The sequence below is a fragment of the Cynoglossus semilaevis genome, chromosome 10, assembly GCF_000523025.1.
Source record: "Cynoglossus semilaevis isolate Cse_v1.0 chromosome 10, Cse_v1.0, whole genome shotgun sequence".
NCBI lineage: Eukaryota > Metazoa > Chordata > Actinopteri > Pleuronectiformes > Cynoglossidae > Cynoglossus > Cynoglossus semilaevis.
Window position 1 is genome coordinate 7027832 of NC_024316.1, and position 13391 is coordinate 7041222.

Genomic DNA, 13391 nt, shown 5'->3' on the forward strand with positions numbered 1-13391 from the left:
TTTTCTCACCAGGCTCATTTTTTATTTTAGTGAGCACCATCTAGCCTCTAAGGATATATGTAGTTCATTTTGTGGAAAAATTTATCAGCTAGCACACTATTCTAATGGACCAGCCTCCTATAGAGAAGACAAAGAGGTTTATGTATGTAAGAATTGTTTAATATTTTTTTTGAGACTTTTAGATTTTAAAAAGGGGAACCATATAGGTTTCAACCCAATGGCTATATCCATTTCTTACATATAGTCTGTGGAACGATTTCCTTTTGCAAAAATAAACAAACAATAAAAAAAGGGAAAATAAAAGATAGGTCATATGGTGCGTACTATCTGACTGTAGTACGCACCTCACCTTGCCTAAACCAGCCAGTACTGAGATGGGATCCTTCTGTGAGCCAAAGCTTCTCAGATGTCAAAGCAGCAACAATCAAGCAGGGGTTTTCTCGCGCATGCGCAGTGGCGGGAGACTAGCTCATCGGAGGGAGAGAGCGAGAGAAAAGAGAGAGAGGTTCACACACAAAGCCACGCCTGCGCTGTGTGCCTCTCATTACAGAAGTTGCTGCATCTTTTTAGAAAGCCACACGCTTTTCTTTCGACAACCAAAGGTCGCATGGTGTCAGGGACGCGCCTAGTCACGGGAACAGTCCGGGATGCGCGTTCATGCGCTTCATGACCGCGCTTCAACAGTGAACACTATCGAACGGCGTGCAGTGGATTCAGCCCTAATGGTTTACATTGGGTCACAACGACCAGTCAATGATTTGCGACGATTCCGTGCGTTTTCTTTCTCCTTCTCTTTTTTCTTCTTCCTATCTTGTGGGATTTGGTTTGCAAACATTTTCTTTTTGCACGGGAGGAAACTGACATAGCAAACTCATCTGTATGATCGGGCAGCAGGAGCTCACAGTATGGTCCGGGAAACCAGACATTTATGGGTGGGAAATTTACCCGAAAATGTACGAGAGGAGAAAATCATTGAGCACTTCAAGCGGTGAGTGCAAACCATGATGTTCACGACGCTTGTTACTTGTGTATCCGTTTATACAGTTATGTCAAATGTGTAGCATATGTGTGTGTTTTGTAATGTAACAACGAATGCAAGGAGAGCATCTCTGTGTGGTGTCACATTTTAGTGAAGTCAGGATGAAGGAAGCAGAAGGTCCCCCCTGTAGCAAACTCCCATTTGGCAACTGCTCTGTCAGCTTCTCAAGATACAGCAACAATGGGCTGTGTTTAGGGAAAAAGTCAGAAACACTGGCAGCTGTGGCTTTAGGCGCTCAGCTAGCGGACACGTTTTGCCGTTTCACCACCATTTCTAGGGTGCTGATAACAACACCTGTGCCTTCACACCAGCGCCAGGTAACACATGGACTTTTCAGGCTTTTTGCTGCTGATGAAGCTGATTCCCCCTGCAGCTGGAGGAAAAGGGACAGTGTAAACAAACTCCTACATGCTCTGAACGAGCTTTGCGTCGAGCCGCATGCGTCTTTGGCACACTAGACGGCAAACAGCGAGCATGTTTGTAGGTCCTGTGCAGTTAACCGGCGTCACGGTCCCTGTCTGTGTCTCTGTGCCTGTCTCTGGACATGGCAGGTAATGTCAGCTCACTGCTTTGCACACAGGCAGTGGTGAATGTGCACTATAGAGGCGTACCTGTCTGGGTGCAGCGTTGCAGCTGTTGCATCGAATAAAAGGTTTTAAATCTGCACAAAAGTCCATCAAGGCTGCAAAAATAGTAGTGTGATTGAGGTAAGCCTTCGCTGGCTGAAATTCAGCACCGTAGCTCTGTGACTGACCGCCGCTGTTTGTACACTGTGCGCATACACATAAAATGGCAAATGTAAACGCTTTTTCGTAGCTGTGAGATGCAATCTGCGAGAAGGGGAAATTGCATAAAGGTGAATACATTCTAAATAATATATCGTAAATACAGAAGAAGTTGATTTTTATTTGTCCAACAATGTGTTGCATTACGCTGAACAATGTGTTTTTTCAACAATGTGTTGCATTACGCTGAACAAAAGTGGAGTCATTCGATCATCCTCCTATATAACGCTTATATCTTTTCTCCGCGATTCGCGATTATGTGCCCACTCTCAGCGCTCTCTTCTCGGCTGTCAGAGAACGAGCAGCCCGCCCTCTCTCTCTCTCTCTCTTCTTCCATCCGTCGATCCATCTATCCATGTATCAATCCATGTACTCATACATCTTTGTGTTTAATCCTGGATTGCACCGAAACACTATTGCACTCTCCCAGCATATACATTTTTAAAAAATGATTTATTTTTAAACATTTTTTTATCCATGTAGGCGTCGCCATGGGGGACGAAAGCTGCCATATCACTATCATAAATTATACATTTCTGTCGACGTATCGCTGTGCGGCTGCTTTTGAGCGTCCAAAACACATTTTGTTATTAAATAAAGTATGTTCTCATTATTATTGGTAAACTGGTGCGTATGATGAACCAACACGTCATTATCATGTCTAATCCTCGTATTAAGTAATGCGTCGTTTATACTATTTTGATTAACATTACGTGCTTTAATGTGCAAAAGTGCATGTTATTGAGAGGTGTAGAGATTGGCGGAGGACACAGAGTCTGACAGTGTTAGCAGTGGCTGTTTACCCCGTCGTTTGAGCTCCACACGCCGTGGTAAGAGCCCAGAGGTGGATGGAGTCGATGCAGGTGCATGACAGCCCCCGATGTGTGATAGAAGTCATTGAAGATGGGGGACGGCACAATGAGTAAGCAGTGTGAACAGCATTTCTAAAATGGCGTCGGAGGCTGTTCACTGTTGGGGAACTGGCAGGCAAAATAAATTTATGTGCACCCAACCGTCTCAGCCGGACAGACACAAGAGGGGGGAAGCTGTCTGAGAGCACAGAGATGATGGCAGGATTTTTAATAATCCCACACTGTCGGTCATCACATTACGACCGCATTTGAAATTACTCATAATAAAAGAAAATTAGAGTCAGTTCACTCCAAAATGATATATTAAAAACGCACAATATAATCGGAAATTCGAACAAGAAGAAATGAATATAACATTTTTCACCCCAAAAGGCAAATAAATAAAAACATTTAATGGGGAACTAGCAAATGCCCTTGACTAAAATGAAATTCAAACATCAGTGCATTTTTTACTGTAACTATAAATTATAGTTTCATGTACAAATGAGCAGTTGTACTCAATGTTTTTGGTCAAATAGAGGGAGGTCCTCTTTAGTATTTAAACTGCTGTGTTATACTTGTGGATTTACAGTGTGTGTGAACTGTGATGTCCTGCACTTGCAGTCATATCAAAGAGGAAACAGTAACATCTGTGGCAGTGTAACGAGGGTTATTGTTTTGTATCTATTACATTTCTCTCCCTGCGAGAACAAGCTAATTGGCCCAGGATTATTGTTCCTGTTGTAATAGAAGCGTAGATGACAGTCTAAGAACTAGTTCTTACTGTTTTGTAAAAACATCTGTCTGTTACTCCCTGACGTGCCTCTCCGAAGAATTTCTTTTACTGTCGGTATTTTCAGCTTCAGATGTTACTCATTCTTATACCGTCAGCCAATTTTGTCTGTCATATTTGTTTCCGTTGCATTTCAATGTTTTGTGGTAATATACCTGTTTAGTACCTGTTTGCATAGTTAAATTTTTATGTAAGAATCAGGTGACACTCTTACTATTTTTTTCCCAATCTCTTAGTATAGATTTAGTCGAATATTCTTAAGTCTTGTATGCCTGTCTTCCCATAAGCCAAATGTATATGTGCATATTGAAGCATTCTCCTCCCACAAAACATGCTAATAATGGAAAACCTATTAGGATGCAGCAGCAGAGATTTATTTCTACTTGCTGTTGCTGGGGTACCTGGCCATGAAAGGAAGTACAACAGAGCAGAACATAGAAGCTTTACATCAACCGTCCCTTCCAACCTGTTTCTTTGTTTTTATGCTCTTTATTTAGTTATTTAGTTATTGCATATTTAATATATATATATATTTTAAAGACATATTTATTACAAAAGCAAAACTGACCAATTTCCTTTAAATTCCTTATCCGAAATGTACTTTGAACCCTGGTGACAACCTCTGGTGTTTTCTGTTTGCTCTCTTTAGATATGGACGTGTGGAGAGTGTCAAGGTTCTGCCCAAGCGAGGTTCCGAGGGTGGAGTTGCTGCCTTTGTGGATTTTGTGGACATTAAAAGTGCTCAGAAGGCTCACAATGCTATCAACAAGATGGGGGACAGAGATCTGCGCACTGATTACAATGAACCAGGCACAATACCGAGTGCCGCCAGGGGACTGGACGATAGTCTGTCCTTAGGCTCTCGCAGCCGGGATGTTTCAGGGTTCACAAGGGCGGCAGGGGGGACCATGTATGGGCCCCCTACGTCGCTTCACAGCAGAGATGGACGCTATGAACGCAGACTAGACGGGTAAGTGGGCACAGTTTCTCTGAAGGCAGGGGAAACCATGGTTTCTGGTAAACAACAAGCATCTTTCCACCATCAATTCATTTACTGTTTTGGGTGTAAAAGGAGAAAACCCATTCATTCTCCAGAATGAAATCTCATAGGGATCCTTTTTAAAATCCCTGGAGTGTGACCAATGCTCCTGGATTTATACGTAAAGGTAGAAGCCAAGAAATGTTTTTAAAGGTCATGTTGCTCCTATGTGTGTATGTTACATAAACAAATAGTCGCACATTAGAATGGCTGTTGGAGATTTTCTATATGAGAATAACCATCTCGCTGAGGTGGATGTATCATTTGCGGAAAATGTGGGGCAAAGATTGGATATCGCAAAATTTTTCCAGGATTATTGGAGATATCTGAAGAGAGAGAGAGAAATGAGGGGGAGAGAGGAAAAAAAGAGTTCCATGCCTGGGATTCTGTTAATCTGGAATTACATGTCCTGCTTGATGGATTAATTTCACCATATTTTCCTCATATAATAAAATGACCCAAAGCACAGATTACATGCATAAGACATCCCGGTTTGGATCAGTTAAATTTGGTTTTCAGTTGTCATGAAACACCTCCCTGAGGTGCTCACCTTCTCGTGGTCTGGAGTCATGTGGATAACCTACACAGGATATTTATTTCTCACTGTTGGATTAACACTGGCCAGACCCCTGAAGGATTCACTGTCAAGATAAAGGTATGGGTTGCTTTGTTTTCTTTTGTTTGTTTTTCTTTTGTTTTATTTGGAATTATTTGGGATATCAGAGAGCAGGGCATTACAATTTGAGTGCTGGGAGACCTCTGCTGGCGATCCAAGTCAGTAGAGACCACAAAACAAGTGAGCAAATGACAGTTTTTTTTTTCTGCCGTACGTGTGGAGATATTTTTTATTATTTTTTTAATGACTGGGATTCTAAAGATGTGAACTATCTCTGGACTATATCGTTTGAAGAGAATGCAGTAAACTCTCACTGGAACGTTCCGTAGTGGGGAGATCTCAACATCTAGTCAGTGGATTATTTTCCTCTTTTCTGAATTTGGAACTATTCAGCTACACTATGGATACAATCACACAAAATCAAAGAACTGAATGAATCGTCCCACGAACCCATGAACTACATTCATCATCAACTTCGCTGACTTGGCAACTCAGTTTGAGCTGCAAGGATGCTAACTGAGATCAACAACAGACTTCCAAGTGCCTCAAAACTGAACTACTGCTACTGTGAACAAATTATGGATTACTATTAACCGTCATCCCAAATCTGTCACCGTCAACCAAAGCAATGGACTATTTCACTACTGTGCACAGTGTGGCTGAACTGGAACGTGCTGGATTCCACAGATGAAGGTTTAAGACTTGTTTTTACGTCACTTCAATAAATTCCATAGGGAAATCAATACTGTAGAAGACACTCAAGATGGACTCCTGGATAATGGACATTTACTGGACATTAGTTGAAGTAATTTTTCCATCTCCTACATGCTTGGATGAATACCCAACTGATGTACCTGGATAAATACCAAGGTTATTTTTTACAACAATGGACCGTCTATGAGGTCTCCTGCCCTGAAGACGAGGATTACCGTTTTCCGTTGTGAAGCATTCCCGTCAGTTTTTTCATCACTCCACATTTTTGCCAATTTTTTTTTTCTGCTCACAAAGTTCTGTCTCCCTAGATTGTATTTGGAGTTATAGGTCAAGTTACCACTCTCTCAAAAGGTTGGTATGTCCCGCCCTGCGTACTCTAGCTGTCCTCTCTAACCCCCTAGAGTTTGAACCCTTGTCTCTCTCCGTTTTCCCCCACTAACCAAAGTAGTTGGAACACAAACTATTATAACTGCCTCTGTGTTAAAATGCACATATCTGTACCTCACCTTATATCGTTTTTTGTTTCTTTTCCTCTCACCAAACCCAACCTCCAGCTCCTGTTCTGCTTTTTACTTTTTTGCTCTTGTTGAAACATTAAAACAGCAACATTGTTATAAAAGTGAGTTAGAATGTAATTGAGAAACATCCTTATCACAATAATTTGATAATTATTGCACTAACTATAAAAAGTTTCACAAATGTTAGACCCTGTTTTTAATTTAAATGCAAACAATTATAATGAAAACTACCTGTAATAGATAAACAGATAAATCCTATGCCGTGGTCAAAATAAATCATTAGTGCTATATATATGTGAGGTAGACAGCATTTTATGTTGATGTAAAATATGATCATTTTAATAAGATAATTAGATTAATTGTTTTTAAACAGGGTAATTATCCAGTTGTAATAAGAACTCCTGTAATCCAGTTGTTAAAACACATTTTACACATTCCAGCACACATCTGAGAATTAATCAGCTCTTTGTATAATTGGCATTGTCGAAAACAAAGGTTTGACAGAGAAACAAAATCTACGGCCTGTATTTTTATTGAAAGTTAGAAGAACATGTAAATACTAGTAAACCAGGCTGATACAGACTTAAAGCACGCAGCTTCTTTTATGGGTTTGACTGTAGGAAGTGACTTCACATCTACAGAGAGATGTAAAGCAACAATAATTGGAGGAACACTCAGGATGTAGCTCCTGGCTTCAGGGTTGGTCAATAAAGCAATAATAGCTACGAGATGGTACTACGTTTTTAGCTGTCAGAGCTTTAACTAAACCATGTTTGGAGGCTTTCTGCTTTAATTCCTGCTAAAAATCAATTATCACAATTGATTAATTCTACTTCCAAAGTCCCACATTTGCTGCATCTGTTTGAGAAATTGCCTTTATTTTTCTTTCCGGGTATTTATTTTCCAAGATAAGAATTCGTGAAAATGATGCAGCCTAGAAAACCTAGTTTTGGTCCAAATAGTGTTCGATTTAATGTTTTTTTCATCTTGCACTGACAGCCTCATGCTATATGCTCATAGACACATTTGGCTGTATAATTTAACTTTAACTTTGCATGATGGAAGGATTTTCAACATAAACCACACATAACACTTTTGGAAATTTCAAATTAAACGGAACCACATGTTTCACTCCCACAAGATTGCCTTTTTGGCATCCTGCTGGAATGTGTCCGTATAATTATGCTGTTCACGTAATCCCAAAACAGTTGATGTGCTTAGCATGCGGCAGAGCAGCCTAATAATCAAACACTGATGGAAATTCTGCCAAAAAAGTCTAACTGAATTATTTTTTAAGCCCCATGAATAATGTAGAAGCTCTTTTGTCTTAGGTGAAACTGAAGGCTATCTATTGAGCCGTGAGTCTGGGCTTCCAAATTAGCATATTTGGAGAGCATCTAGGGGTCAAGGTAATCCATCAATTTCACAGCAGACGTAGTACCATAGATGTTATTCATGAATCCTGCACATCGATGATTACGTCCAATAAGCTCAACCCAAAATGTGTCCCTGACCTGCTGTACTTTCAGCGTAGTGAAATTCATTGTCCTAAAGCAATTTATCTCCAATCTTTGTTTCCTCCTTAGTGACTAATCCTGTCGCTCCTGTCAGAAAATGTCATTTGGCAAACGTTTAAATTAGCATGGTTAAAAAAAAATTAATATATACAGTTTTATAAATCCTGTGTGGCATTTTAATGCTAGAGATCTAAGGTTTAGGTATGAATACAGATTTTTCCTTTAAGGAGGTATTTCAGTGATCTCAGTTTACCGTAGCAGCATTGATGCAGAGAGAGACACTTGGGTCATATGTCTTGAGAGAAATGGCAGCAGCCCTCTGTCAGCAGCACCTGGTCTAACACGTGTTGGCTTCTTAAGCGCTGTTTGAAATGCAGCCTGCACATTCACATTTACACTGCAGGGATCCTCAGTTGGCTTTCAGTCAAATCAAGAGCAGCCCTCCAAACATTTCTAGCTCTTACGCCTTTTGTTTGGTCTGTTGAAACCTCAAAGATCACCTCCAGAGAAAACCATGCATATACATATATTTAAAAACATGCTCAACACAACAGTGTGGAGAGATGATACACATAAAGACATGGCAAAAGAGAGTATTAGTGTATGTGTAATGTATTAATGAGAAAACTAATTACAAAACATCACTTGAGACTCAAAACACAACACCTCTTGCCCTCATTTGCACTTCCAATAATAAAGTACTAACCCCGAGCTGCTGCCAGGTCCTTGTTTATGAGATGAGCAGATTCAGAGGTCTTCTCTGTTGTATATGACTGCAGACATGCAGGTTTGCAAAACTAGATAGTAAACATGTGCAGAAGTATGGGGAAGATGAGAAAAGGAGGTGACAGGCAGAAGACCTTTATCGCTGGCCAGACTGAAACCAAGAATGTCGCAGTTAAGTGATATGAGCTTTATAGCACCAGTCTAACAAGATGCAAGTTTTTTTAATGGTTCACTCAACTGTACTGCATAATTTGGAGTTTAAGCCTTAAGAATGTTCCTACAATATTCCATCTATTACATTTTAATAGTGTATTATACATGCAGCTCTACAGTAAAACCACATAACAATAGTGTAGCAGATACTTCCTCTAATGATTGCGCACTGTTGAATTTTTCCATCCTTTTAACTTTCCTTGGACTGCAAGGATTTGCAGACGTTAGTATCCATGAAAACATTAAGCCCTAAGTCTGAATATAAACATTAGGGTGATAGATAGTTGGAAGTTTAATAAACTTCAGATAGTGATGGTGATGATGATGATAGTTATGTTACTCAATTAAAGGGACTGTACCCTACAGCTGCTTCTTTTCAGTGAAAACAGTGTCTTTACAGGTCTTTGCATGTGTACTTGCACAATACCCAAGATGCATCTCCTATGAAGATGCTTTGATAAGCGCTCTTTAGGAGAATTAGAGTTGTCAAATTGTGTAACATCATTTACCAAAGGCTCGTTGTAAGTCCCGTCCTCCTCAAAGCATTGCAAATGTTTTTAATGTCCACAAGTGTCTAATGTCACATGTCACGTTACGTATAGTTGATGATCTCAGAAGCCAAATAGCATTTCCTTGTCTCCTTATGCCCTCAAATAAAATACACTCCAGAAACACGTGAATATATTTTCTCCACTGTCTGTTGTCTTTTTTTACCAGTTTTCCTGAATCTAAAGTGTAATGTACTGTTGTCCTCTCCTACTCTTCAGGGCTGCTGACAGCCGGGAACGGGCATATGACCACAGTACGTACGGACATCATGAGCGTCCTGGTAGCAGCTTTGACCGGCAGCGGCACTACGACACAGACTATTATCGAGATGCGAGGGAAAGGACTCTAAGTACTGCAGGGACTGGGTCTGGCACCTCCAGTGGAAGTGGTACAACTGTGTCTTCAGGAGTCAGTGGATCTATAGTTAGTACTGTTACTGGTAACACAGGAGCAACTGGTTCAACGGTGGCCACTGCAGCAGGAAGCGCTGGATCGTCGTCCAGTGGGGTAGGCTTCTATCGATCCCACAGCAGGAGTCCGTGTCGCTTTGAAACACCCGAGTCTCGGTATGAGTCTCGTACCAGGGAACCTTTTACTTTGGCCAGTGTGGTGCATAGGGACCTTTACCGGGAAGAACGGGGTCGGCGTGGGGAACGATCTTACCGCCACAGTCGTAGCCGATCTCCACACTCCACATCACATTCAAGAAATCCTTCACCTCAGAGACTGGCAAGTCAGGCCACACGTCCTCCACGCTCCCACAGCAGGTCAGGCTCTCGAAGCCGGTCCTCCAGTTCAGACTCGGTCAGCAGTACCAGCAGCAGTACCAGCGGCAGGTGAGTGAAGCTAATCTGACTCTGCATCCCAATCTTTAACACTAGACAGAATAAGTCTGAAGATGGAATACTATTGAATTAACAACAGGTAGATTAACAATGCATATCAGTTCCATATTCTGCTATATATGGGAGTCTGAGACACAGTGGGGAATTATGGGAAATATGCAGTATACAATTACACTATACACTACGCTTCTTGACCTGGGTAAACCAGCTAAGAACGCAATCAGTATAAGAAATAATCAAAAGTAAAAAACATTCAATTCATAAAACATAATAAATTTGAAAGATGTTGCAAAATGTACCAAAGAATTACCAAATATTTGACCAAAATGATAAAATGAGCACATGGATAACTACAAGTTTTAATATACCCAAAATGCATTTGAAACGTTTTTTTTTTTACATTGTTTTGCTAGGTTAAATTTGTATTTTGCTCACCATTATTATCACCAATCTAAAAATCAAGGTTTCCTTCAGTATCTGCCCCTGGGTAGTGGAGAGTCTTGTCAGCATTTTATTGCACAACTTTCCTTTTGCAGAAGCTGTAGATGATGATAATGATGTTGTTGCAAAAAGCCATCACTTGAAATCACAATTTTTTTTTTAAGCAAGATTATCAGAATGACCCATAATGCTTTGTGGAAGTTTTAAACCAAAAACATCCAGTAATGCATATGGCAGGAGTCCATGATGTCTGTTACTGCTGTAACAACATGCTTGCGTTTTTAAAATTAGAACATACTTTCACACTCCACCCTGTAGGCACCTCTTAATTGCATGCAAGTATCTGCATGTAAGAAAAAAAGTACTGCAAAAACAGTGACAGGAAAAGTCTGCGCTCTGTTGTTCAACTCTTCTTCCACTATTCAAATGTAAAGGCCAATGCAGCTTGTTTGCCTTATGCAAAGGTTGGTTTATTTTTTGGGCGGCAATCAAAAACAAGGACAAATGTGGTCCAGAATATTCTCATAAATAACCACACATGTTTGCATAGTACGGTAACTGTGGTATGAGAGCAGGATCTGTTAGCAATGCTTTGCGGTTTGTTAGAAATGTCACACCTTGAGTTAGGATAGTAGTACTTATCATTTCCTCTATTCTGTTGGTTTAAGTTCATGTAGAAACTATGGCTGACATAATTAACTTGTTAACCATGGTAATTAATTTATGAAATGAATCATATTAAAAAATGTCATCTTATTCTAACACATAAGCTGAATGAAGCAGCCTCTACTTTCTAAAGCAAAGTTTTTGGATATTCTAGCATACAGTTTCTTTTCCCATATTAAAAATTTAATTTGACTTAGTCACACACAAAAACAGGTGTGAAACCCTTCCACCTGCTGTTATTTGTCTTTCTGTTCTAGTGATATTAAATAATATTTTTGGGGGCATCATTTTGGAATGTTCTTTATTCATGTTGATATTAATTGCGATTAGCCCTCCGACAACCTGTGATTAATCCGATAAAATTGATGATGACGTATTGCACATTAAAGCAGCACCTCTTTTTTGAGAATGAATGACTCATCACATTGACATACTGCAGTGGTTACTCGACCCACATCAACCATTAACATCAGAAGTACCATGAGTTTTTTTCTGCTTTACACACATTTTGGCTACGTTGCTTGATTGCTTCCTAATCACCCAATGCGTATGGGAAGTCCATGCAAATTAAAGAAGGTATAGCTGTTAAACATGCATGCATGAAAAATAATGGCTTAGTAGAATAGAAGATGAGCATAGCAGGAACCCACCTTTTAGTGCGCTGTGTCCTTCAGAGAAAGCAGGTAGTGCAATAGATCAGACCAAAACATAAACATGTTTCCTTAACCTGCTATGACATGTCTTCATTACTGTTAATTGATTTCTAATTGAAAGTATGTGTCATTGTTGTTCTGTTATCTTTTGCTTCAGATAATGTTTAAGCATTTAAGGCAAATTTGCATCCTTCAGGCTGAGCTTTTACTAATGGATTCAGGTAAATCAGTGTTGTTTTGACTAACAGCTGTATATAATAATACATTATTGAGTCATTTTTGACCTGGGCCATAATTTTAATCAGTGTTGGTGACAGTCCGAACATGTTCCATTTAGTCCCTTCCAAAGTGAATAGAGGAATAGGAATTGTTTTGGTGTTTGGTTGTTTTGGTGTGTTTTGGTTCTGATGATATGACCAAGTGACTATTTAAACAGATTTTTTTTTGCCAGACAATCTTGTGTCTGCTGTCGTTTCTTTTAATTCCACTGCTGTGTATTATGGTGTATTGTTGAAGTAGTAGTAAACACACCTATTTTTATCTGTTAAAGTAGGTTGCAGATGAGTAATAAGTGCATTAGCAGTAAATAAATAAAAGTCACAGCCTGGGACAACCACTCGGCAATTTTTGAAAACACATGCATTTTCTCTGAGTGGCTAAATTTAGCACTGTGTGCAGTTGATTTCTGTGGTGTTGAACTGACTTGTCTCTGGACAAAGTCCACAGCTGTGGACGGTATGCAGCGACACATGTGGTTCATTGAAGTAGTGCTGCAGGGAGAATTTTCAGGAGAAGGCTGTATTTTTCTCACTGCCTACGTCTCTGTGTGGGTAATGGCTCCCCCCCTCCGTGAGATCCAGTTGGAACTGGAAATTTCTGGCCAGTGCTGGCTGCCTGCCCACTCCCACAGGCCAGGCTCCATCAGCAGCACTTCCGGGAGTGTCTGAGCGCAGGAGGAGAAAGTGAGAAGGAAACAAACAGCAGCGAGCCTTCAAAGCTCAGGCGGACATGGGAATAGATTGACAAAAAAGAATAATTCTCGGACAAATTCTGTCACTACTAGCTGAGAGTCAGATGCGGGGAATTGAGATGCACAACTGGATTGTTGTTTCCTGTATGCAGCGTAAATGTGCTGGTGTTTGCAAACAGATGCATTTACCATGTAAAGAGTTTGGTTGCAAATACATTCCTTTCACAAAGCGTTCACTTTTTCCATGGTTTGGCTGCAGCCTGTTGTAAAATGTTTTTTCCTCTATTATCCCACTATCAATCCCCCCAGACTGAATGTTAAAACCAAATTTGCAAACAAATAAAAGGGGAAAATGGCATATTTCACATCAAGACATAGCATCTAAGCATGTCTTGGGATTCTGTCTAAAGCAATCCCACCCAAGCTCATACAGAGAACTAGACACAGTACAAAGAG

The 13391-nt window shown here is 40.2% G+C and overlaps 1 protein-coding gene across 1 annotated transcript in view; it reads left to right on the forward strand.

Annotated features, from left to right (window-relative positions):
- Nucleotides 1-381: 381 nt before the first annotated feature.
- spen (spen family transcriptional repressor) overlaps nt 382-13391 on the forward strand; it is a 26656-nt gene continuing 13646 nt past the window's right edge. Inside the window, exons 1-3 of the mRNA XM_008318445.3 lie at nt 382-988; nt 4118-4438; nt 9579-10196. Of these exons, the coding sequence (XP_008316667.1) occupies nt 906-988; nt 4118-4438; nt 9579-10196 (1022 nt within the window). The 5' untranslated portion in view covers nt 382-905. The remainder of the gene's footprint in view (nt 989-4117; nt 4439-9578; nt 10197-13391) is intronic.